The 23,140-nt window shown below is 51.9% G+C and overlaps 1 protein-coding gene across 1 annotated transcript in view; it reads left to right on the forward strand.

Annotated features, from left to right (window-relative positions):
• Positions 1-23,140, forward strand: part of chchd3a (coiled-coil-helix-coiled-coil-helix domain containing 3a) — a 79,548-nt gene that overhangs the window by 45,433 nt on the left and 10,975 nt on the right. Inside the window, exons 6-7 of the mRNA XM_056578519.1 lie at positions 397-480; positions 11,302-11,372. Coding sequence (XP_056434494.1) covers positions 397-480; positions 11,302-11,372 — 155 coding nt within the window. The remainder of the gene's footprint in view (positions 1-396; positions 481-11,301; positions 11,373-23,140) is intronic.

Here is a 23,140-nt window from a genome sequence, read left to right on the forward strand (position 1 = left end):
GTGTGTGTGTCTGTGTGTCTGTGGAAGTGTGTGTGTGTGTGTGTGTGTGTGTGTGTGTGTGTGTGTGTGTGTGTGTGTGTGTGTGTGTGTGTGTGTGTGTGTGTGTGTGTGTGTGTGTGTGTGTGTGTGTGTGTGTGTGTGTGTGTGTGTGCGCATGGAAGCGGCCACACGCATTCCTTCTGTTATTGTTTTAGTTTTTTTCCTGATGACTGTCTCGACTATGGACACACTCCGCTGAGCGTATAAGTATTGCTTCTCCCCTCCTCTCCCCGTCACTCATCTGTGTGTGTGTGTGTGTGTGTGTGTGTGTGTGTGTGTGTGTGTGTGTGTGTGTGTGTGTGTGTGTGTGTGTGTGTGTGTGTGTGTGTGTGTGTGTGTGTGTGTGTGTGTGTCCAGGCTAAGCATCTGGAGGTGCGGGAGGCAGAGCTGAGGAAGCAGGATCTGTTCTACCGGCAGCAGGTGGCCCGGCTCGAGGAGAGGGTGAGTGGGTCCGAAGCACAACGCACGCACAGTACAACACGCGCACAATACAACTCAGAGGCACACAACGCACGCACAGTACAACACGCGCACAATACAACTCAGAGGCACACAACGCACGCACAGTACAACACGCGCACAATACAACTCAGAGGCACACAACACACGCACAGTACAACTCGGAGGCACACAACACGCGCACAATACAACTCAGAGGCACACAACACACGCACAATACAACTCAGAGGCACACAACGCACGCACAGTACAACTCAGAGGCACACACCACACGCACAGTACAACTCAGAGGCACACAACGCACGCACAGTACAACTCAGAGGCACACAACACACGCACAGTACAACTCAGAGGCACACAACGCACGCACAGTACAACTCAGAGGCACACAACACACGCACAGTACAACTCAGAGGCACACAACACACGCACAATACAACTCAGAGGCACACAACGCACGCACAGTACAACTCAGAGGCACACAACGCACGCACAGTACAACTCAGAGGCACACAACACGCGCACAGTACAACTCAGAGGCACACAACGCACGCACAATACAACTCAGAGGCACACACCACACGCACAGTACAACTCAGAGGCACACAACACGCGCACAATACAACTTAGAGGCACACAACACACGCACAATACAACTCAGAGGCACACACCACACGCACAGTACAACTCAGAGGCACTCAACACATGCACAGTCATCCCACCTTGTAACGTCATGTCGCAAGATACTGTAGTCTCATGGTTGGTGGATCGTTGTGTCGTTGGGGTCCCTATTTCACTAACGACTAACAGGTAAGCCCGACTTCTGAGTCAGTGTTTGAAACAACGACAAAGTAGTCCAAACAAGATACAGTTTCGTCCAGTTGTTGGTTTTGGTCAGAATATTTCTTCCGTTTCGTTCAGTGTGTATTTCAAAAACAATATTTCTCTGAGGCTAATCAAAATTACCCAACGCACAATTTTGTTTAGGTTTGCATTTTAATGAGGGCAGTTTCTACCGTCTTGCTGCAGTTTATTCCACTGTCGGATTCAGCTTAATCCTTGTTTAATTGGGGTTGCACAGATTCAGAACACTGTAAACTCGTTCTCTGACACAGTAACAGTCATCTGAGGAGATAAACATTGATACAAAGGGCTTGAAGCTAGGTTTGACTTAAATCTGTCATGTGTCTGTTTTGTGTTTAGTAGAGAAACACCAAATCTCTCTTTAAATCAGACCTCAGCCTTTGATCTTCATCCATGTGAATAATAGAATACAAGTTCCCGCCCGATGTGGTGTTATTATATTTTACCTCGCTAGTTGTATTTCATTGGACCATTATGGCCTTAAGTGGGCTGATTATATTACCCAGAATGCCCTACCCATCTTCTCAGAATAATGATGTCATCTGTATTTATAAGATGCTACGCCACACTCGCGGTAGTGGTGTTAGCAACGTCCACACACACTCACTCACAGAGAGACTTGAAGTGATGGAGACACACAGGTGCATACTGATGCCTGTACACTGGGTAGCCCCAGGTTGGAGTTGTGTTGTTTCTGCTGCAGCTTCAGAAACATCCTGGGGTTATGTGATTCCTAATTTTTCCTTTTTCTTTCCTCTTTCCGTTTACCTCTTCTTTAGCATCTCAAGGGGAGGCTCCCGTTCGGTGTAGATGCCCCCCTCCTCTCTCTCAGTACATTCACATCAAACAAGCTTCGTCTAGAATGTGTGACCTCGAAGCATCTCTCGCTCTCTCTTGCACTCTCGCTCGCCCGCTCTTTCTCTCGCACTCTCGCTCGCCCGCTCTCTCTCTCGCACTCTCGCTCTCGCTCACTCGCTCTCTCTCTCTCTCTCTCGCACTCTCGCTCGCTCGCTCTCACTCTCTCTTAAACAAAGATGTTTTTCAAAACGTTGAGGAATTTCCAAATGTCAGTCAGAGTAGATTGAAAATATTGCTACACGTAAAAATCCTCATCATTGCCTTTAATGACGTATTCTATTCAGTATTTAAAATCCCGTCCCTCCATGGTGATTATTGTAATCTGAAACGGTTCAACGTGATGTTCTTGACCTTTTTGTTACACACTGCCTGCTATAGAACCCTCCCCACCGTTATGTCGATGAGGCTTGTGGAGAGAAAACACAAATCACTGAAGCCCAGTGGCGCATTGAGGGACTGCCGGGCCCCACTGAGGGCCTGTCCAGTCCGGTAGGCCCCACTGAGGGCCTGTCCAGTCCGGTAGGCCCCACTGAGGGCCTGTCCAGTCCGGTAGGCCCCACTGAGGGCCTGTCCAGTCCGGTAGGCCCCACTGAGGGCCTGTCCAGTCCGGTAGGCCCCACTGAGGGCCTGTCCAGTCCGGTAGGCCCCACTGAGGTCCTGGGGTCCGGTCCCAAAAACACAATGGATTGTTGAGAAAGAAAACTCCACATCCATGTATTCCCCCCCAGACTGCATCTACAACTCAACCATGAAAAGGCCGGGCTCAAACGAAAGGAACGCATGACGTCTCTGAAGAGTGCAAAACGTCACTGTTTACATTTTGTGCGTGAGGCGAATGGACGCCATAATGCGTGCTAATCTGCAGAGACGTCTGGGGAGAAGGGGAAGAGAGGGAAGACGAGAACAAAGGGGTGGACGAAAGACAAAAGGGAAGGATGAAGACCAAATAAATGGAGGGAACTGGGAAAAACATAATGGGAAGGAGTCAAGGGAACAAGGAAAGGGAAGGGGCTAGAAAGGAGAAGGATAACAGATGAAAATGGAAACGCAATCGTCTCAAATCGCGTCATTCGAAGCGCCATCGCAACAAACGGCGTCATTCGAAGCGGCATCGTAACAAACCCCGTCATTCGAAACACCATCGTAACAAACCACGTCGTTCGAAGCGCCATCGTAACAAACGGCGTCATTCGAAGCGCCATCGTAACAAACCCCGTCATTCGAAGCGCCATCGTAACAAACGGCGTTGATCGCCTCGCTGCGTGCAACATGGCGTCGCTGGGCTATGAAGTGCACCGCGAGGAAGTCGGTGTGAGTAGTGGGTGTGAGTTGCGGTTGTAAACGCGTAGTAAGGGGATCCAGACAACACAAGTGATTATTGACCTCCGTGACGTGGTCATGAATCAACCATATTGCCCCCCCCCCCCCCCCCCCCCCCCCCCCGGTCAATATCCCGTAAACCTCTGTGTCAACAAATCACCTTCACCCTGCGGAGAGAGGGAGGGAGGGAGAGGGAGACAGATTGAAGAGAAAGGGAGGGAGAGAGGGAGAGAAAGGGAGGAAGAGAGGGAGGGAGAGAAAGGGATGGAGAGATGGAGGGAGGGAGAGAGGGAGAGAAAGGGCTAGGGAAGGAGGGGGAGAGGGAGAGAGGGAGGGAGGGAGAGAGGGAGAGAAAGGGATGGAGAGATGGAGGGAGGGAGAGAGGGAGAGAAAGGGCTAGGGAAGGAGGGGGAGAGGGAGGGAGCGGGATAGGGAGAGAGGGAGAGAAAGGGAGAGGGAGAGAAAGGGATAGGAGGGAGGGAGAGAGGGAGGGAGAGAAAGGGATAGGGAGAGAAAGGGAGGGAGAGAGGGATAGGAAGAGAGGGAGAGAAAGGGGTGGGAAGAGAGGGAGGGAGAGAAAGGGAGGGAGAGGGACAACAAGAGAGGTCTCCTTGAGGTATTCAAAGTCTTGGAAAAAGGGTTAGTAATAAAAAAGGCTTTAAAAGGTGATAATTACATTCAGAAAAAAATGTGCGCCACTTGTGCTACAGAAGCCAAAGCGCCAGTTCAGAAGCCAAAGCGCCAGTTCAGAAGCCAAAGCGCCAGTTCAGAAGCCAAAGCCCCAGTTCAGAAGCCAAAGCGCCAGTTCAGAAGCCAAAGCGCCAGTTCAGAAGCCAAAGCGCCAGTTCAGAAGCCAAAGCGCCAGTTCAGAAGCCAAAGCGCCAGTTCAGAAGCCAAAGCGCCAGTTCAGAAGCGGATTCTTGTCAAAAGCAGTCAGTCAGAACCGATGGTTGGTCGATGATTTGTGTGTCCGGACATGGATATTAAATGGACTTTTAAGAGGTATTAAAACGGTCTTATAAAGTCTTAATTGGAACTCGTTGAAACCTGCAGATACCCCTAGAGAGAGAGGGAGAGAGAGAGAGCAGAGATGGAGCAGAGATACAAGTTTGAGAGGACCATCAGTGGTTGCTTTTGATTTCATTCTCCGGCAATGTCGGGGTGACATAATCATGAACCAAACGGCCGATAAGAATTATTTGAAATAAGCAGAGTTGACTTAACTGAGTCTCCAGTGAATTAAGATAGTGTAGATGAGTAATTATTAATAAGCAATAGAGAAAGGGTATGAATAAGTGACTAATTGGCTGACGGTAAAGTAACAATATGAAATGTAATGTAATTATGAATATGGAAAGTGTGATGGAGACACAGCTGGCTGTAAAGATGGGGGAGGCAGAGAGAGAGCACGCGAGGTAGTGAATGAATAGAACGAGGAGTTATGAGCAGCAGCAAGGGGCTATGGAATCGACAACACCTCTGCTAGCTTTGATCGATTTTATAGACTTGGATTTACATGATAAATGCGCTATACTTTCAAAGTGCCCTTCCATCAGGGGACTGTGCACTGTTGGCCTTTTGTGTGTGGATGGCCTCAGAAAAATAGTACATGAATGACGGTGAGGAATATGAGCAATACTTCTTTTCAGAAATATTGATACACAGAGAAATAATGACGACCGGCCGAAGGGACCGACTGGTAGCATCTTTTATGTTTGTTTTTGATCCTCACTCTTTCAACCAGCGTGGCTGGTGTGGTTGGTTGCATAATGCGTGCTATGGTGCTAGCGTGGTTTGATGCCATGGTATTTTGATGCTAGTTTGTAATTTCTGCAAATGCATTTATTCTCCTTCCCCTCGCCGCTCCCCACTCTCCACTTGGTCCTCCTTCCCACTCGCATTCTTTTTCTACGCCGCAATTTATTTTCTGTCTTCCTTCTTCAACAGTAATTCTCCCGCCTCCCCCCTCTGTTCTCGTGTGTTCCCTCCATCCTCGTTAGACCTCCCACACACACACACACACACACACACACACACACACACACACACACACACACACACACACACACACACACACACACACACACACACACACACACACACACACACACACACACACACACACACACACACACAGAGAGAAGAAGTAATGGTGAGAGAGAGGCAGAATAAGAGTCTGATCTATATTACACGTCTGGTCCAATCCAACATGGCCATTCATCAGAGGGGCTTCCACTGACAGGCCATCAACAGGCTGCACAGACGGAGCCCAGCCTGCTGTCACCAGCACTGGCCAGTTGCCGCCGTCGCCAAATAGCCCCTGAAAACAATATCTATATCTATATATTACACTTTCACTCAATACCTGCCCTGCTGTAAAACAATCTCATATTTAACAATCAACTGGGGCCCTTTTTTTTCCTTTTCTGTCTCACAACGTCTCTCTCTCCCTGTCTCCCCCTCTCTCCCTCTCTCTCCCTCTCTATCCCGGCTCGCTTGTCTCTTCTCGTTTCTCTGTTTCTCTATTTCAGAGTTTTTTGAGCCGTGTTTGCTTTTTTCCCCGTGACTTTTTGTTCGGCGTTGATTTTATTTTCCTCGCCACCCTCCCCATTTTTCTTTCTGTCGTTCTTTCTTTGCCGTTATGTATCGATGAAATTGGATTTCTCTGCTCTCCTAGGAGGAACAATCATGGCAACAATTGCTATCTCATAGGAGTCGCAAAGCACTCTCCGAGGAAGAAATACAGGAAGAACATTAAGAAACAATAATGGCTTCACACGCTCTATCTCTCTAACTCTCTCTCTTTATTCCTGGTTCTTTTCAAACCTCCTATTTCCTTTCTTTCTCCATTTGAGGCCAGCGCACACACTTCGGAGAAATAAGACAGAGTCAGCTCGAGTTTGAAAGTATCCAACCGAAAATACCCCCTCTCCCCTCAGCCCTCTCCCCTCAGCCCTCTCCCTTCAGCCCTCTCCCTTCAGCCCTCTCCCCTCAGCCCTCTCCCTTCAGCCCTCTCCCTTCAGCCCTCTCCCCTCAGCCCTCTCCCTTCAGCCCTCTCCCTTCAGCCCTCTCCCTTCAGCCCTCTCCCCTCAGCCCTCTCCCTTCAGCCCTCTCCCCTCAGCCCTCTCCCTTCAGCCCTCTCCCTTCAGCCCTCTCCCCTCAGCCCTCTCCCTTCAGCCCTCTCCCCTCAGCCCTCTCCCCTCAGCCCTCTCCCCTCAGCCCTCTCCCTTCAGCTACTCCCCAACACTGGCGGGCTCGCTCGTTTTAGCAATAGGCCTAGCCGGTGGAAGACTGTTGACACACAATGAGTGCACAGGCAGAGTGTGTGTAGGTAGGTAGACAGACAGGAAGACGGAGAGGTAGGTAGCCGACCAGACAGACAGGTCGGTAGGTAGACAGGTAGGTAGGTAGACAGACAGACAGGTAGACGGAGAGGTAGGTAGCCGGCCAGACAGACAGGTAGACAGACAGACAGGTAGACGGAGAGGTAGGTAGCCGGCCAGACAGACAGACAGACAGGTAGACGGAGAGGTAGGTAGCCGGCCAGACAGACAGGTCGGTAGGTAGACAGACAGACAGGTAGACGGAGAGGTAGGTAGCCGGCCAGACAGGTCGGTAGGTAGACAGACAGACGGGTAGACGGAGAGGTAGGTAGCCGGCCAGACAGACAGGTAGGTAGGTAGGTAGACAGGTAGGTAGACAGACAGACAGACAGGTAGGTAGGTAGGTAGGTAGGTAGACAGACAGACAGGTAGGTAGGTAGGTAGGTAGACGGGTAGGTAGATAGACAGACAGACAGGTAGGTAGGTAGGTAGGTAGACAGGTAGGTATGTAGACAGACAGACAGGTAGGTAGACAGGTCGGTAGGTAGACGGGTAGGTAGCCGGCCAGACAGACAGGTAGGTAGGTAGGTAGACAGGTAGGTAGGTAGACAGACAGACAGGTAGGTAGGTAGGTAGACGGGTAGGTAGACAGACAGACAGACAGGTAGGTATGTAGGTAGACAGGTAGGTAGACAGACAGACAGACAGGTAGGTAGGTAGACAGACAGACAGGTAGGTAGGTAGGTAGACAGGTAGGTAGCCGGCCGTGTCCTTGCCGTCGGCCCCAGGTAGGGCCTTTATGTGGGGCTGAACGCGGTGCTGTTAACCAGCGCTGGGGGCCGGCACGCGGCTCCTCCCCGCCCAGCCGCAGATAAGAAGTAGAAGCCCCGGGAAATGATTAGTCCCACTCGTTAGGAAGAGCGGAAAAACAAAGCAGAGCAAAACAGAAGCAAAACAAAGCTGTTGTTGAGTCTGGGGGTGCGGCGGGGGTCTGTGCGGAGACGCTGGCGCTGGGGAGCATTAGCTCTAATGACTCCATCTATCTACGACCCCCCCCCCCACACACACCGCTGTACTGTCTGCTGCTTCTGCTACGCACCGTCCTCGGTGGATCAGGGCTTTATTGGACGGGATTCAGGGCTCAACAGTCTCTTTTTTGATATTGTGTAGATTATTTGAGTATGTGATGGTTCATAGTTCAGTATCTGTTGATTATTTGTATTCTATATCCATTAGGGAGGCATGGCATTCATCAGTCTGTCTCTACGTTCTGTGGATGACTTTTATTTTTATCTATACATTATGTATTAGGGATTCATGATGTAGAACTGGGTTTGTTGTCCCCTCTGTTGATTATCACATTAAGGACCCATTCAGCCCCCCCCCCCCCAGTTTAACCAGTAGGGACCACTTAGTGCTGATCAAGGCACATTTGTTGTTCACATGTTGATTAAAGAAGAACTGGTTACCCCCCAGAAATGGATTTATTTTTTTGTGACCAATTGAGCGTGGTCTCCTCTCTCTCCGCTAATGGGAGTTCAGGGGCCCTTGTTCAGGGTCCCCTGAACAAGGGCCCCTGATCAAGGGCCCCTGATCAAGGGCCCTTGATCAGCGTCCGTTTCTGAAGGCCAGGGCCTCACAACTCCCTCAACCCTCAGTCGTGCAGATTACTGGACGTTTGTCAGCTTGATTTCACACAAAGTGTGCGTGTGTTTAAATGTTGGCTCCCTATTCTGGTCCATCCTAACGGGATTGCTGGTAGAAATGTGTTTCTGAGGGTGTTTCTGGGTAAAGGCAAGTGCTCGGTTTTTTATAGCGGTCCTCTATGTATGTGTGTGTGTTCGTGTGTGTGTGTGTGTTCGTGTGTTGTGTGTACACTTACTGGTCGTGCAATCACTGTCACACATGGCCTTTTGTGCTCCCAGGCGAATTAGAGCCGTGATTAGTGCCAGCGGTGCCATTTGGGGAGGTATTATTACTTCACACTTAGTATTCCAAACAGATACTAGGGCTTCATGTCCCTCTCTGGCTCACTCTATCTCTATCTCACTCTATCACTCACTTCCTGTCTCTCCTTCTGTCTCTCTCTCTGCTGCTCTCGCTCTCCATGGCTCGATCTCAGGGAGCACGCAAGCCGCCACCCAACTAACCCGCAGAAATATACTTTTTGTAGTCTGTGAAGTTGTTTGTTGCTCTGAATCTCTGTTGACATTGAAAACACATTAGGTATAGTATGGAGAGGGCTTCTCAAACGGTAGGGTGAGTCCCTAAGAAATGGACTTTCCTGCAAGTTGTTTGTTCTAAACTTTTGTTTTGTATTTTCCGTCTCCATCGTAAATCGTATCCCATAAACGTGGAGATGGCTTCTCAAACGCACTACGCACCCCATACGAGATAAACCTTATGTTAGTGTATATATATTAGGTAAGTTCTACCTTTGGTCTTCAATAACATTTTCCCAGATCTGTTTTATTAAACCGATATTTCCACTGTATGTTAGAACAACCATATTACATTTAAAGAGGGCAACGCCAACCCAAGTTTACACATGAGTCCACCCCACCCCTCCCATTAGTGTCTCCCCCCCCCCCCCCCCCCCGACTCCGTCAGCGGCCCCGCCGGCGCTGTCGTGTCCCATCATCCTCCAACTCTATAACCCGGAGTATGGATCTCCTGGCAGCTCCTGTTCATTCCTATTGATCGCTCCTGAACCATGATGAATGTCCCTCTTAGCGGCCGGGGCCTGGAGGAGGCGCAGGGCCTGGAGGAGGCGTTGGCCGGATTGATCAGACCTGAAGTGTATCGCTATCGACGTGGCTTTAGTTAACAGTTTGCCGCTGCGCTGCACGAAATTATTTGCGGACCAGTAGTCGTGTTTTCAATTTGAGGGGGGGTGGGGTCCCTTCACCTGTAGGTTACCCAGGACCAATTACCCTCCTCTATCTCTTAGTTCAACCATCGGTAGGAAAAGGGTCCAAATCAACAAGTAACCATCAACCACTGGGGGCTAAAGAATAGGTAACAGATTAAACCACATCGGGCTCAATGTGATGTATCATAATAATATACCTATTGCTCCATATGAGCTTATATAATAATATAATAATAATAATGTACCTATCGTTCAATATGAGCTTTATATGAGCTTATATATTAATATAATAATATTAATATACCTATTGCTCAATATGAGCTTATATTATAAAATAATAATAATAATAATATACCTATTGCTCAGCTTATTGTGTTTCCATTGATCACCCAAACGTCCGGACCGTGCACGTGGAGGCAGGAGTAGGATGTTGTAGGTAATGCGCGACAGGCCACTGTATGATACTGCCTAGCAGGGCAGACCTAACCCCTGCATTAAGCCTTCCTCTGCACACCAGCGCTCTATCCAGTTATATCTCACACCCTTTATAGCTGCTGCCATCAATCACATCAGAGCTGACAGCCACTGAGGGGGGGGGGACCAGCTCCTACAGCACCGGGAGCCTCGTTTTTATTATACCAGCGTGTTGGACCAGGCAATCGGGGTGGAGTGGTCCTGCCGGGGTCCCCTTTGATACGGGTCAGCAGGTGCGGGGGAGCTTGTTGTTGACTCGCCCCCCCGTTGTCCTCCTGGGATTTATGTTTACACACGCGCACACACACATGGGCACACACACAACCGGTCTGCGCACAATAAACATCAACGAAACGCCTTTACAGCAGAAAATACACACATCCCTCCCAACGCATCCCAGTGCAACGGGCGCATGCTTACGGCCTGCGTCTAGCCGGGTGTCATGGCTGTCATAAATCCCTTTACATGCAGGGTTTAATTTATTTTTTACCCACTCGGCCCTCCCACACAGCGCCACTTAGACGCATTTACCGCCCACGCAAGACGCGCCACTTAAACAGCACACTAAGTTAACCCCCGCCCCTCTCCTCCCTCTGACAACCCAACGCACATCTCGGAAATTACCCCCCCCCCACCCTGCAGAGAATAAGAACAGTGACTCAATCTCCCTCCCCATAAAGTTTTATGTGGCTGGGGAAGGCAGGGACTGATGGCGTAGATGTGTGGCACTACTGTTAACCTCCACCCCCCCCCCCCCCCCCCCCCCCCCCCCCCCCCACACACACACACACACACACACACACACACACACACACACACACACACACACACACACACACACACACACACACACACACACACACACACCGGTCCTCCAGAGGAACAACGCTTCACACGTCTTCCAAGGCTTTCAACGAAAAGTGGCTTCAAGTCAGACATAAATAACCCGGTACCACGGAGACGTCTCTCTGACGTCGCCATCGCAGCGAGGGCAACACGGGGCTTTTCCTTTCCGTTCCTTCACTGGCTTTCCCCCCGTTCACGTCCTCACTCCCTCTCTCTCTCCCTCCCTCTCTCTCTTTTCATCTACAGAGTGCCCAGTTCTACAAGGTCACCACGGAGAACTACCACAAGGCCGCAGACCACGTCAACGGCAAATTCAGGTCAGTCCCGAGGCGGAGGAGGATTATCTAGTGTTCATTATATTAGCTCGTATTAAAGTTTCTCTTGTGATTACCATGACACTATTAATTAAGTCATGGAAACATGCATCGTGTGGAGCCTGGATATCTCGTGAGTCTAACACGTGTCGGTCGGCGCCAGGGTTCAGTGGACCCTCTGGGTCTGAGTACTCTGTCCCCCCCTCCTCTGACCCCGGGTGGGCCCCCTCACTGCCCCCACCAGCCCCAGTGGAACCTGGACATCCACCCAGAGTGCACCATCTCCTCAGCCCCGATCCATACCCTGTAGCGTTCATGGAGAGTGCACGGGCTCCGGGGGGAAGGGAAGCCCCAGACCGCTTACCCACCTAACGCACGCTCACACCCAGCAGAGACCCCCGCACAGGGCGGCCCCCGGCCGTAAGGCCCCCGGGCGTAAGCCCCCTGGTGGCGCCTCCTCGGGGCTCACTGGCAGGGGCCCGCCGGCGGTGTATGAATGGGTGAATGAACGGGTGAATGAACGGGTGAATGAACGGGTGAATGAATGGGTGAATGAATGGGTGAATGAACGGGTGAATGAACGGGTGTATGAACGGGTGAATGAACGGGTGAATGAACGGGTGTATGAATGGGTGTATGAACAGGTGAATGAAGGGGTGAATGAACATGTGTATGAACGGGTGAATGAACGGGTGAATGAACGGGTGTATGAACGGGTGTATGAGCGGGTGAATGAACGGGTGTATGAACGGGTGAATGAATGGGTGAATGCGTCATAGTAAAGTGTTTTGAGCGACCGCATGTTATATGAGTGCAATATAAATGAAGGTCATCTACCCTTACCAAAGATGTCTTTATGTCTGCTGGCGCCCAGTGAGCCGCTGACCGTCGTGCCGTCGTGTGGCGGCGCTATAACCCGCGGCACTGCGGCGCTATTACCCGCGGCACTGCGGCGCTAATACCCGCGGCACTGCGGCGCTAATACCCGCGGCACTGCGGCGCTAATACCCGCGGCACTGCGGCGCTATAACCCGCGGCACTGCGGCGCTATAACCCGCGGCACTGCGGCGCTATTACCCGCGGCACTGCGGCGCTAATACCCGCGGCACTGCGGCTCTATAACCCGCGGCACTGCGGCGCTATAACCCGCGGCACTGCGGCGCTATAACCCGCGGCACTGCGGCGCTATAACCCGCGGCACTGCGGCGCTATAACCCGCGGCACTGCGGCGCTAATACCCGCGGCACTGCGGCGCTATTACCCGCGGCACTGCGGCGCTAATACCCGCGGCACTGCGGCGCTATTACCCGCGGCACTGCGGTGCTAATACCCGCGGCGCTGTGTTACGGGAGTGAGCCTCATTGGTAGCAGAGCGTTGGCTCCGGGCCGATGGCGTGTAACCAGAGAGGAGGCTGTGGACCTGCGCCTCGTCTCCTCACCCAGAGCCCATTAGGCGCTGCGGTGTGGCCGGGAGAGTGGCTGAGGAGCCCACCCCCCCCCCCCCAGGCTCTCCTCCCGGGGGCTAGGCTAATCGCGTTAGCTTGTCATTAGCCAGCGCTAACGCCGGGATCATTGTCTCCCTCAGAAATGCTGGAAACTGATTAGCCCCGGCCCACGGGTCGGCCGAGATCGAGGCGGCCAGGACGGAGACATCCCAAATCGCATTAAAGGAAAGAGGGGGGAAAAAATACTGTGGGATGGCATTAGCCTAGCGCAACAGCACTAACTGCTAGCGAATGGCGGGCTAATGTGCCGGTTAGTCACGTGACGTCGAGCCCTGTATGGTGAGCTGCGATTGGTTGATTGGATTAGGGGGGATGCATTACCCGGCTGGTGATTGGATTAGAAGGGGCAGGGATGCCGTGTCTGTGCGTATGCGTGCGTATGTGCGTGTCTGTGCGTATGTGTGTGTCTGCGTGCGCTAATAAAACTGCAGTGAGGTCTGGTGTTACAGCAGCGAGGCAGCCGTGTGGGATCTGAATAACGGTGATTTAGTTTCATTGAGCGCGTTCGGTGCTCTGCCATGTTTGGTGGAATCTGAAGTGCATGTGACGTTAATGTTCACATGCAGAGAAATCCCCTCTAGCTGAATGTTGTTTTACTCTTCAGTGTGTGTGTGTGTGTGTATTTCAGTTTTCTTTAAATGGACCGTCTGTGCCCCCCGCCCCCTTCTTGTAGATATTTGATGTGCTAGATCTCTCTCTCTCTCTCTCTCGCTCTCTCTCGCTCGCTCGCTCGCTCGCTCTCTCTCTCTCTCTCTCTCTCTCTCTCTCTCTCTCTCTCTCTCTCTGTCTCTGTCTCTGTCTCTGTCTCGCTCTCGCTCTCGCTCTCTCCCCCCCCCCTCCCCTCTATGACAGAAAGCTATCAGAGATTAGATGTTATCGCGATGCGGTTGAATAATAATAAGACGGGATAGTTTGTCTCGTCTCCTTTTGATTTTCCCCTTAAAATTGAAATGCCCTCCAGAGACGAGAGGGGGCCAAGGAGGGAGACAGGGGGCCGCACTGGGGGGGATTTGCATGCGTGCCTGTGTTATGGGGGGGGGGGGCAGTTTGATATGATAACGCCCTAGCGCCTAGTGAAGACACGTCAGGAGAAGTCTTATTTTATTCATTAGGTTTTCATCTTCTCCGGCGTCTGAGTTCAAGTCGGGCACTAATGAAAGGTGGTTACGCTGCGATTAGGCCTGATGAGGACGGCGTGAGTTAGAGGTGATTAGGTGACGTTTTGATCACAGCCCAGAAATGAGACTGAGCACCTTAACGAAGGGGGATTGGCAGACGAGGCCCACGCCCGTTTCAGTTGACGAATGCATCTTCTTTTTTTATGGGCGTTCACGTGAGTCTGATATTCCCATTTTTATTAATTATATAGCGAATCTTTTTATTAATCAGCGAATCTGAATACGATTTTATTTTACTATTGCTATAATATTACATTTAATATGGTAAGGTACAAAATAAATGTGGATATTGGCATCACTAAATTAGCATTTAGGTTTCCCGTCCCTATACCGGGAAAGCTAAATGGTAGGTTTCCCAGAATGCCTGTCTTTCCGGTTGTTTCTCTGTGTGTGTGCATGTTTTTCCTGCTGTTTTGAACGAGGCTTCTGAATTCCTAAAGGTGTCAGGGAAAGCAGTTTTCAGGGTAGACATGTGACCTTTAGCATGTAAACTCCTCCGGCTTGGATTCTACAAGGTGCTCTTTCCATGGTCGCCACACATGTGTGTGCACTGTGTGTGTGAGTGTAGTTGCCTGTGTGCGTGTGTGTGTGTGTGTGTGTGTGTGTGTGTAGTTGCCCATTGGTGTGTATGTATATTTACCTGTGTGTGTGTGTGTGTGTGTGTGTGTGTGTGTGTGTGTGTGTGTGTGTGTGTGTGTGTGTGTGTGTGTGTGTGTGTGTGTGTGTGTGTGTGTGTGTGTGTGTGTGTGTGTAGTTGCCCATTGGTGTGTATGTATATTTACCGGTGTGTGTGTGTGTGTGTGTGTGTGTGTGTGTGTGAGTGTAGTTGCCCATTGCTGTGTATGTATATTTATCGTGTGTGTGTGTGAGTATGTATATTTACCTGTGTTTGTGTGTGTGTGTGAGCGTCTATTTAGCGGCCTGTGTGCTGAACAGCTCGGTACGATACGGTATGGTGGTAGTGCTGGTACGATACGGTATGGTGGTAGTGCTGGTACGATACGGTATGGTGGTAGTGCTGGTACGATACGGTATGGTGGTAGTGCTGGTACGATACGGTATGGTGGTAGTGCTGGTACGATACGGTATGGTGGTAGTGCTGGTACGATACGGTATGGTGGTAGTGCTGGTACGATACGGTATGGTGGTAGTGCTGGTACGATACGGTATGGTGGTAGTGCTGGTACGATACGGTATGGTGGTAGTGCTGGTACGATACGGTATGGTGGTAGTGCTGGTACGATACGGTATGGTGGTAGTGCTGGTACGATACGGTATGGTGGTAGTGCTGGTACGATACGGTATGGTGGTAGTGCTGGTACGATACGGTATGGTGGTAGTGCTGGTACGATACGGTATGGTGGTAGTGCTGGTACGATACGGTATGGTGGTAGTGCTGGTACGATACGGTATGGTGGTAGTGCTGGTACGATACGGTATGGTGGTAGTGCTGGTACGATACGGTATGGTGGTAGTGCTGGTACGATACGGTATGGTGGTAGTGCTGGTACGATACGGTATGGTGGTAGTGCTGGTACGATACGGTATGGTGGTAGTGCTGGTACGATACGGTATGGTGGTAGTGCTGGTACGATACGGTATGGTGGTAGTGCTGGTACGATACGGTATGGTGGTAGTGCTGGTACGATACGGTATGGTGGTAGTGCTGGTACGATACGGTATGGTGGTAGTGCTGGTACGATACGGTATGGTGGTAGTGCTGGTACGATACGGTATGGTGGTAGTGCTGGTACGATACGGTATGGTGGTAGTGCTGGTACGATACGGTATGGTGGTAGTGCTGGTACGATACGGTATGGTGGTAGTGCTGGTACGATACGGTATGGTGGTAGTGCTGGTACGATACGGTATGGTGGTAGTGCTGGTACGATACGGTATGGTGGTAGTGCTGGTACGATACGGTATGGTGGTAGTGCTGGTACGATACGGTATGGTGGTAGTGCTGGTACGATACGGTATGGTGGTAGTGCTGGTATGATACGGTATGGTGGTAGTGCTGGTACGATACGGTATGGTGGTAGTGCTGGTACGATACGGTATGGTGGTAGTGCTGGTATGATACGGTATGATGGTAGTGCTGGTACGATACGGTATGGTGGTAGTGCTGGTACGATACGGTATGGTGGTAGTGCTGGTATGATACGGTATGGTGGTAGTGCTGGTACGATACGGTATGGTGGTAGTGCTGGTACGATACGGTATGGTGGTAGTGCTGGTACGATACGGTATGGTGGTAGTGCTGGTATGATACGGTATGGTGGTAGTGCTGAACAGCTCGGTACGATACGGTACGATAAGGTACGATACGGTACGGTGGTAGTGCTGGACAATTAATCGAATCGTGATATCAGCCTTTGGGACTGTATCCACAAAAAGGGTGCGATTTATAAAAAATAAAAGTATTTTCTCATTTATTCTATTTATTTTATTTAGTTGTTCGATTGAGAAAACCTAGAAAGTTTGCACCTTAGAAAGGCCTTTATTTTGAAAAAGATATTTTTAAATTTTTTTAATTTTGTAAAATATTGTTATTTTCAAAACAGTAAAAAACATTATTTTTTAGTTTTTGTATTTTTTCATTATAGTTTAAGTTTGTATGTTTGAGAGTTAGTTGAGAAAGAAACATTTTAAAATGAACAGTAATCTTTTTGCATTTTCCTTGATAACCAAGCAAGTAGGACCCTCGCTCACACCAGCACACTCCCCTGGACCCTCACTCACACCAGCACACTCCCCTGGACCCTCGCTCACACCAGCACACTCCCCTGGACCCTCACTCACACCAACACACTCCCCTGGACCCTCACTCACACCAGCACACTCCTCTGGACCCTCGCTCACACCAGCACACTCCCCTGGACCCTCGCTCACACCAGCACACTCCCCTGGACCCTCCCTCACTCACACCAGCACACTCCTCTGGACCCTCACTCACACCAGCACACTCCTCTGGACCCTCGCTCACACCAGCACACTCCCCTGGACCCTCGCTCACACCAGCACACTCCCCTGGACCCTGGACCCTCACTCACACCAACACACTCCCCTGGACCCTCACTCACACCAGCACACTCCCCTGGACCCTCACTCACACCAGCACACTCCCCTGGACCCTCCCTCACTCACACCAGCACACTCCTCTGGACCCTCACTCACACCAGCACACTCCCCTGGACCCTCCCTCACTCACACCAGCACACTCCCCTGGACCCTCGCTCACACCAGCACACTCCCCTGGACCCTCGCTCACACCAGCACACTCCCCTGGACCCTCACTCACACCAGCACACTCCCCTGGACCCTCGCTCACTCACACCAGCACACTCCTCTGGACCCTCGCTCACACCAGCACACTCCTCTGGACCCTCGCTCACACCAGCACACTCCCCTGGACCCTCGCTCACACCAGCACACTCCCCTGGACCCTCACTCACACCAGCACACTCCTCTGGACCCTCACTCACACCAGCACACTCCTCTGGACCCTCGCCCCCTGGACCCTCGCTCACACCAGCACACTCCTCTGGACCCTCGCTCACACCAGCACACTCCCCTGGACCCTCGCTCACACCAGCTGTTTGCATGCATACCAGTGCATACTGAACTCCTTATAGTCCTTTGTGCACATTATTCATTATTTTTAAACATATATTTGCCTCCCCCCCCCCCCCCCCGCTGGGCGGTGACGCAGCGGAACCGGGCGCCGATTGAGAGGATGGATTTGCGTTCCCGTTGTGAAGCCATTATTCAGGGCCTCTGACCTTGGTCCACTTCCCTTTATACATGCGGCCGAACAGCGATAGCGCCATCTCAGAGAACGCAGATACACGCGCGCGGGTCACGGCGGCGGCTGGCCGGGCTCATATTCATCCTGGTGTGACACCTTGTGGGAGATAAGACTCCCCGCGGCCGGCGGACGGCGGGCTATCTCCGTCTGCAGCTGATTCATATGCAGCGCTGCCCGCCAACGCTTGTTTATCCACTATTGAGGCGTGGGATCACACTGTCCAGCCCCCAACACATGACCTTTATTATTATGCTCTCTGGCACTCTCGTGTGTGTGTGTGTGTGTACTGGTGTGTGTGTGTGTGTGTGTGTGTGTGTGTGTGTGTGTGCACTGGTGTGTGTGTGTTTACCATAAAAATCCCAAGCATTTCAGTACACAGGTATACATGCGTGCCTCTGCGTGCCTCTGCGTGCGTGTGTGTGTGTTTGCACGATGTCTGCGCGCGCAGCCATCTGAGCGTAGTCTTCTAAAGGCCGCCAGCGCCCAGTGGGCCTTCAGTCAGACGTCTCCACATGGAGGCTGACGGGTGGGGGGGGGGGCTGATGGGCAGGAGGTTATGTAAGAGGGGGGAGGAGGGGGGCTGAGCGGTGCTAAGCCGGCTGTCAGCGTAACCTTTCCCTCCGGCCCCAGACCGCCCTGTCCAGAGACCAGCAGGACGGGCACACGGTGCCCCCCTAAAGAGGGCTCCCCCTCTGCCTCTGATGGCCACATGCCCCCGTTAGCGTCCCCTCAAGTGTGTGCGTGTGCGTGTGTGTGAGTGTGAGTGTTGTAAAACGGGGGAAGATGTGATGGGGGGGGGGGTCAAAGGTCAATGCGTCTCTAATGTCTCGTTTAATCAGTGCAGTCACTCGTTTTATTTTTGGAAGGGTTAAAAAAAAAAGTGCACGTAGGGTTAGTGCGCGTAGAGCACTGCGCGCTGCAGTGCTCTACGCGCACTGCAGCGCGCGTAGAGCAGTTTCCCCCCCAGGCCGGGGAAGGGTGTGCAGGAGGGCCGTAGTGAGGCAACTCAGGCCCAGGGACGCCCAGCCCGGGTCTCCCATCTCGACTCCCCCATCTCGACTCCCCCATCTCGACTCTCCCATCTCGACTCTCCCATCTCGACTCCCCCATCTCGACTCTCCCATCTCGACTCCCCCATCTCGACTCTCCCATCTCGACTCCCCCATCTCGACTCTCCCATCTCGACTCTCCCATCTCGACTCCCCCATCTCGACTCCCCCATCTCGACTCTCCCATCTCGACTCCCCCATCTCGACTCTCCCATTTGGCTCTCCCATCTCGACTCTCCCATCTCGACTCTCCCATCTCGACTCTCCCATCTCGACTCCCCCATCTCGACTCCCCCATCTCGACTCTCCCATCTCGACTCTCCCATCTCGACTCCCCCATCTCGACTCCCCCATCTCGACTCTCCCATCTCGACTCTCCCATCTCGACTCCCCCATCTCGACTCTCCCATTTGGCTCTCCCATCTCGACTCTCCCATCTCGACTCCCCCATCTCGACTCTCCCATCTCGACTCCCCCATCTAGACTCTCCCATCCCGACTCCCCCATCTTGACTCTCCCATTTGGCTCTCCCATCTAGACTCTCCCATCTCGACTCTCCCATCTCGACTCTCCCATCTCGACTCTCCCATCTCGACTCCCCCATCTCGACTCCCCCATCTCGACTCCCCCATCTCGACTCTCCCATTTGGCTCTCCCATCTCGACTCTCCCATCTCGACTCCCCCATCTCGACTCTCCCATCTCGACTCCCCCATCTCGACTCCCCCATCTCGACTCCCCCATCTCGACTCCCCCATCTCGACTCCCCCATCTCGACTCCCCCATCTCGACTCCCCCATGGCCTCTCAGCCACTCCTGGGCTGCAGAGGAAAGTACAAACAAAGTGTTCCGTGTGACTCGGGGACACTTGTTTCTCCATGTGCCCGTGTCTCCACACACGCACATACACACAGACACGCGCACATGAACACATACACAGACGCGCACACATGAACACATACACAGACACGCGCACATGAACACATACACAGACACGCGCACATGAACACATACACAGACACGCGCACATGAACACATACACAGACACGCGCACATGAACACATACACAGACACGCACACATGAACACATACACAGACACGCGCACATGAACACATACACAGACACGCACACATGAACACATACACAGACACGCGCACATGAACACATACACAGACACGCGCACATGAACACATACACAGACGCGCACACGCAGCCACAAACAGACGCGCACACGCAGCCACAAACAGACGCGCACACGCAGCCACAAACAGACGCACCGGCTCTTAGTGGTACAATGGGGGCATTCGAAGTATCATAAAAAGGCTGGGAAGACCACTTAGAGCTCTTACCATTTTCTTATATTGTGTTATAAGTTGAGGCTTTTATTTGGTCGTAATTAAATAGTATACAGCAAGAGAGAGAGGAAGGAAGGGAGTGAGAGAGAGGGATGGAGATGGAGGGACTGTTATTTAATACAGTAGGCTTCCTGTCTTTCAAAGTGGTACATAGTAGCTTGGATGTCCAAATGGTTGTAGAAGCTTTAGAGTAATAGATAGAGTTTACATTTGTATTTTCATCTATTGTCTGTGTCCGTCTGTCCGTCCGGCTTCCTCCACGCGGCCTGTGAATGCCTCCAAACTGCACAAAGACTTCCTAATCCCTCTTTGTCCCCAAATGATGTCATTCTTTGTTTGAATTCCCATCGCTCGCTCTCTCTCCGTCTCTCTATCTTTCTGTCTTTCTTTTCCTCCCTCCTTCTTTTTTGCGAGTCTCTCAGGATTACCGGGACCATTCCTCTGCTCCGCAGGGGCGTTCCCTGGGTCTCTCTTATCTCTCTGGTAGTATTAACGTCGGTCTCTCTTCTCCATCTGCTCTGCAGGCTGATGGATTCCAGCGTGCCGGGGTCACTTCGGGCCCCGCCTATTAAAGAAGGGTGTTGTCGAAGCGCATGTCATTTTTCTCCCTAACTGGATCATTTATATTTATTTGTTCTGACACCCCGTCTTAACCAGGCTGGAACATGAGAGCTCTCTGAGCGAGTGCGAGGCCGCGTGGGGGGGTATGTATGTATCGCCGTCCCCCTTAACCCTATTAACCCCAAAGTGGAACCAAATGATGACAAATAGACAACCTGCCGATCGGACAACTCAATTTGTTGCACAGCGGGGTAATCCATACTGTTTGTGTGTGTGTGTGTGTGTGTGTGTGTGTGTGTGTGTGTGTGTGTGTGTGTCATCCGCCATCCGCCGCTTTGTCTTTCAAAGCAATATTTAAAGTGGATTGAGACAGATGAATGTACAGCTCACCAGATGTCCCCTGATGGGAGCTTCTTTAGTTTGTTGGTTGTTCGTCTTGTCCTCTCCCAGAGAGAGATGTATAGGTCTCCTTCTGGCTCTGGGGGCCTTGGGAGCCCTCGGGGCCCTCAAGGCTCACTATTGGTCCAGGTCAATACGTATAGAAGCGTATACATTTTCTTTAGGAGCCAAGTCCTTTGATGCTGCACCCAAAGCCGAGCTGGGCCCTGCGCTCCAGTGGATATATCTAATAATATATCTAGATATATGTTGTAACGCCGTTAGAATCACTACCACAGGGGGAGGAGGACGTGTGTCAATGGAAAGAGGGTGGCTCTCTCCCCTCACTCTCTCTCCTCACTCTCCCCCCTCACTCTCTCTCCTCACTCTCTCCCCTCACTCTCTCTCCTCACTCTCTCCCCTCACTCTCTCCCCTCACTCGCTCCCCTCACTCTCTCCCCTCACTCTCTCCCCTCACTCTCTCCCCTCACTCTCTCCTCTCACTCTCTCCCCCCTCACTCTCTCTCCTCTCACTTTCTCTCTCTCTCTCCCCTCACTCTCTCCCCTCACTCTCTCCCCTCACTCTCTCTCCTCACTCTCTCTCCTCACTCTCTCCCCTCACTCTCTCCCCTCACTCTCTCCCCTCACTCTCTCCCCTCACTCTCTCTCCTCACTCTCTCCTCACTCACTCCCCTCACTCTCTCCATCTCTCTCCATCTCTCTCTCGCTCCATCTCTCTCTCTCTCTCTCTCTCTCTCTCTCTCTCTCTCTCACCTTACTCTCTCTCCTCAGGATCTCGTCCTTCTCTCCTCTTCTCTCTCCCTTTTCTCCAGGCCTCCTTTTGCATGGGGTGTGTGTGTGTGTGTGTGTGTGTGTGTGTGTGTGTGTGTGTCCACACACGCGCCACCATTACCTTGAGACGGTGGTGCATGATGAAGCATCTCCTATCTCTCTCTCGCCCTCTTTTGAGGCTCTCTCTCCTGTGTGGTTAAGCTCTCTCTCCTCCTTGAGCTCAATTTTTCACCTTTTCTCTCTTTCGCTCTCTCTTACCCCGGCTCCTTCTCTACCTCTCTCCGCTCATGCGCTGTCCCTCTCTCTCTCTCTCTCTCTCTCTCTCTCTCTGTCTCTCTCCCTCTCCTCTCCCTCTCTCTCTCCCTCCCTCTCTCTCTCTCTCTCTCTCTCTCTCTCTGTCTCTCTCCCTCTCCCTCTCTCTCTCTCTCTCTCTCTCTCTCTCTCTCTCTCTCTCTCTCTCTCTCTCTCTCCTCTGTCGCTCTCTCTCTCTCCCCCCCTCCCTCCCTCCCCCCTCACTGTGTGATTTCTGAAGCTGTGCTCCTGGATCTCTGCCATAGATACATATAAATATATCTGGGAGGGCCCTCCCTCCCCTCTCCCCCCTCCCTCCCCTCTCCCCCCTCCCTCCCCATCCCCAGACTCTGTCTGTGAATCTCCACCCTGGGGGGGGGGGGTGCAGAGAAGAGGAGCGGGGACGGGGGAGGGGTAATGAGAGGGGGGGGGGGGGAGGGAGAGGGGTAATGAGAGGGGGGGGGGAGGGGGAGGGGTAATGAGGGGGGGGGGGAGGGAGAGGGTTGTGTATTGAGACCTTTAATGCTCCTGATGGTACGAAAAGCCAGCCCCCCCTCGATGGTACTACTATATACTACTGCCCTTTTTGGGTTTCAGATGCCTGTTTTGTCCATGCGCCAATGCACACACATACCAATACACACACCAACACACACACACACAAGTGGCCAGATGTGTCCATTTCGTCGCCTCTGGAGAGCTGTATTAAATATCCCATGATCCTCTGGGGCAGGAGACGCTGGAGAGTATGACAGAGGTTAGTGTTGAGCTGTTGTTCTGGGTGCTCTGCTTCCCATGGGTTCATGTTTATTTAGTGTGTGTGTGTGTGTGTGTGTGTGTGTGTGTGTGTGTGT

This window comes from Gadus chalcogrammus, chromosome 19, assembly GCF_026213295.1.
Source record: "Gadus chalcogrammus isolate NIFS_2021 chromosome 19, NIFS_Gcha_1.0, whole genome shotgun sequence".
NCBI classification, from domain to species: domain Eukaryota; kingdom Metazoa; phylum Chordata; class Actinopteri; order Gadiformes; family Gadidae; genus Gadus; species Gadus chalcogrammus.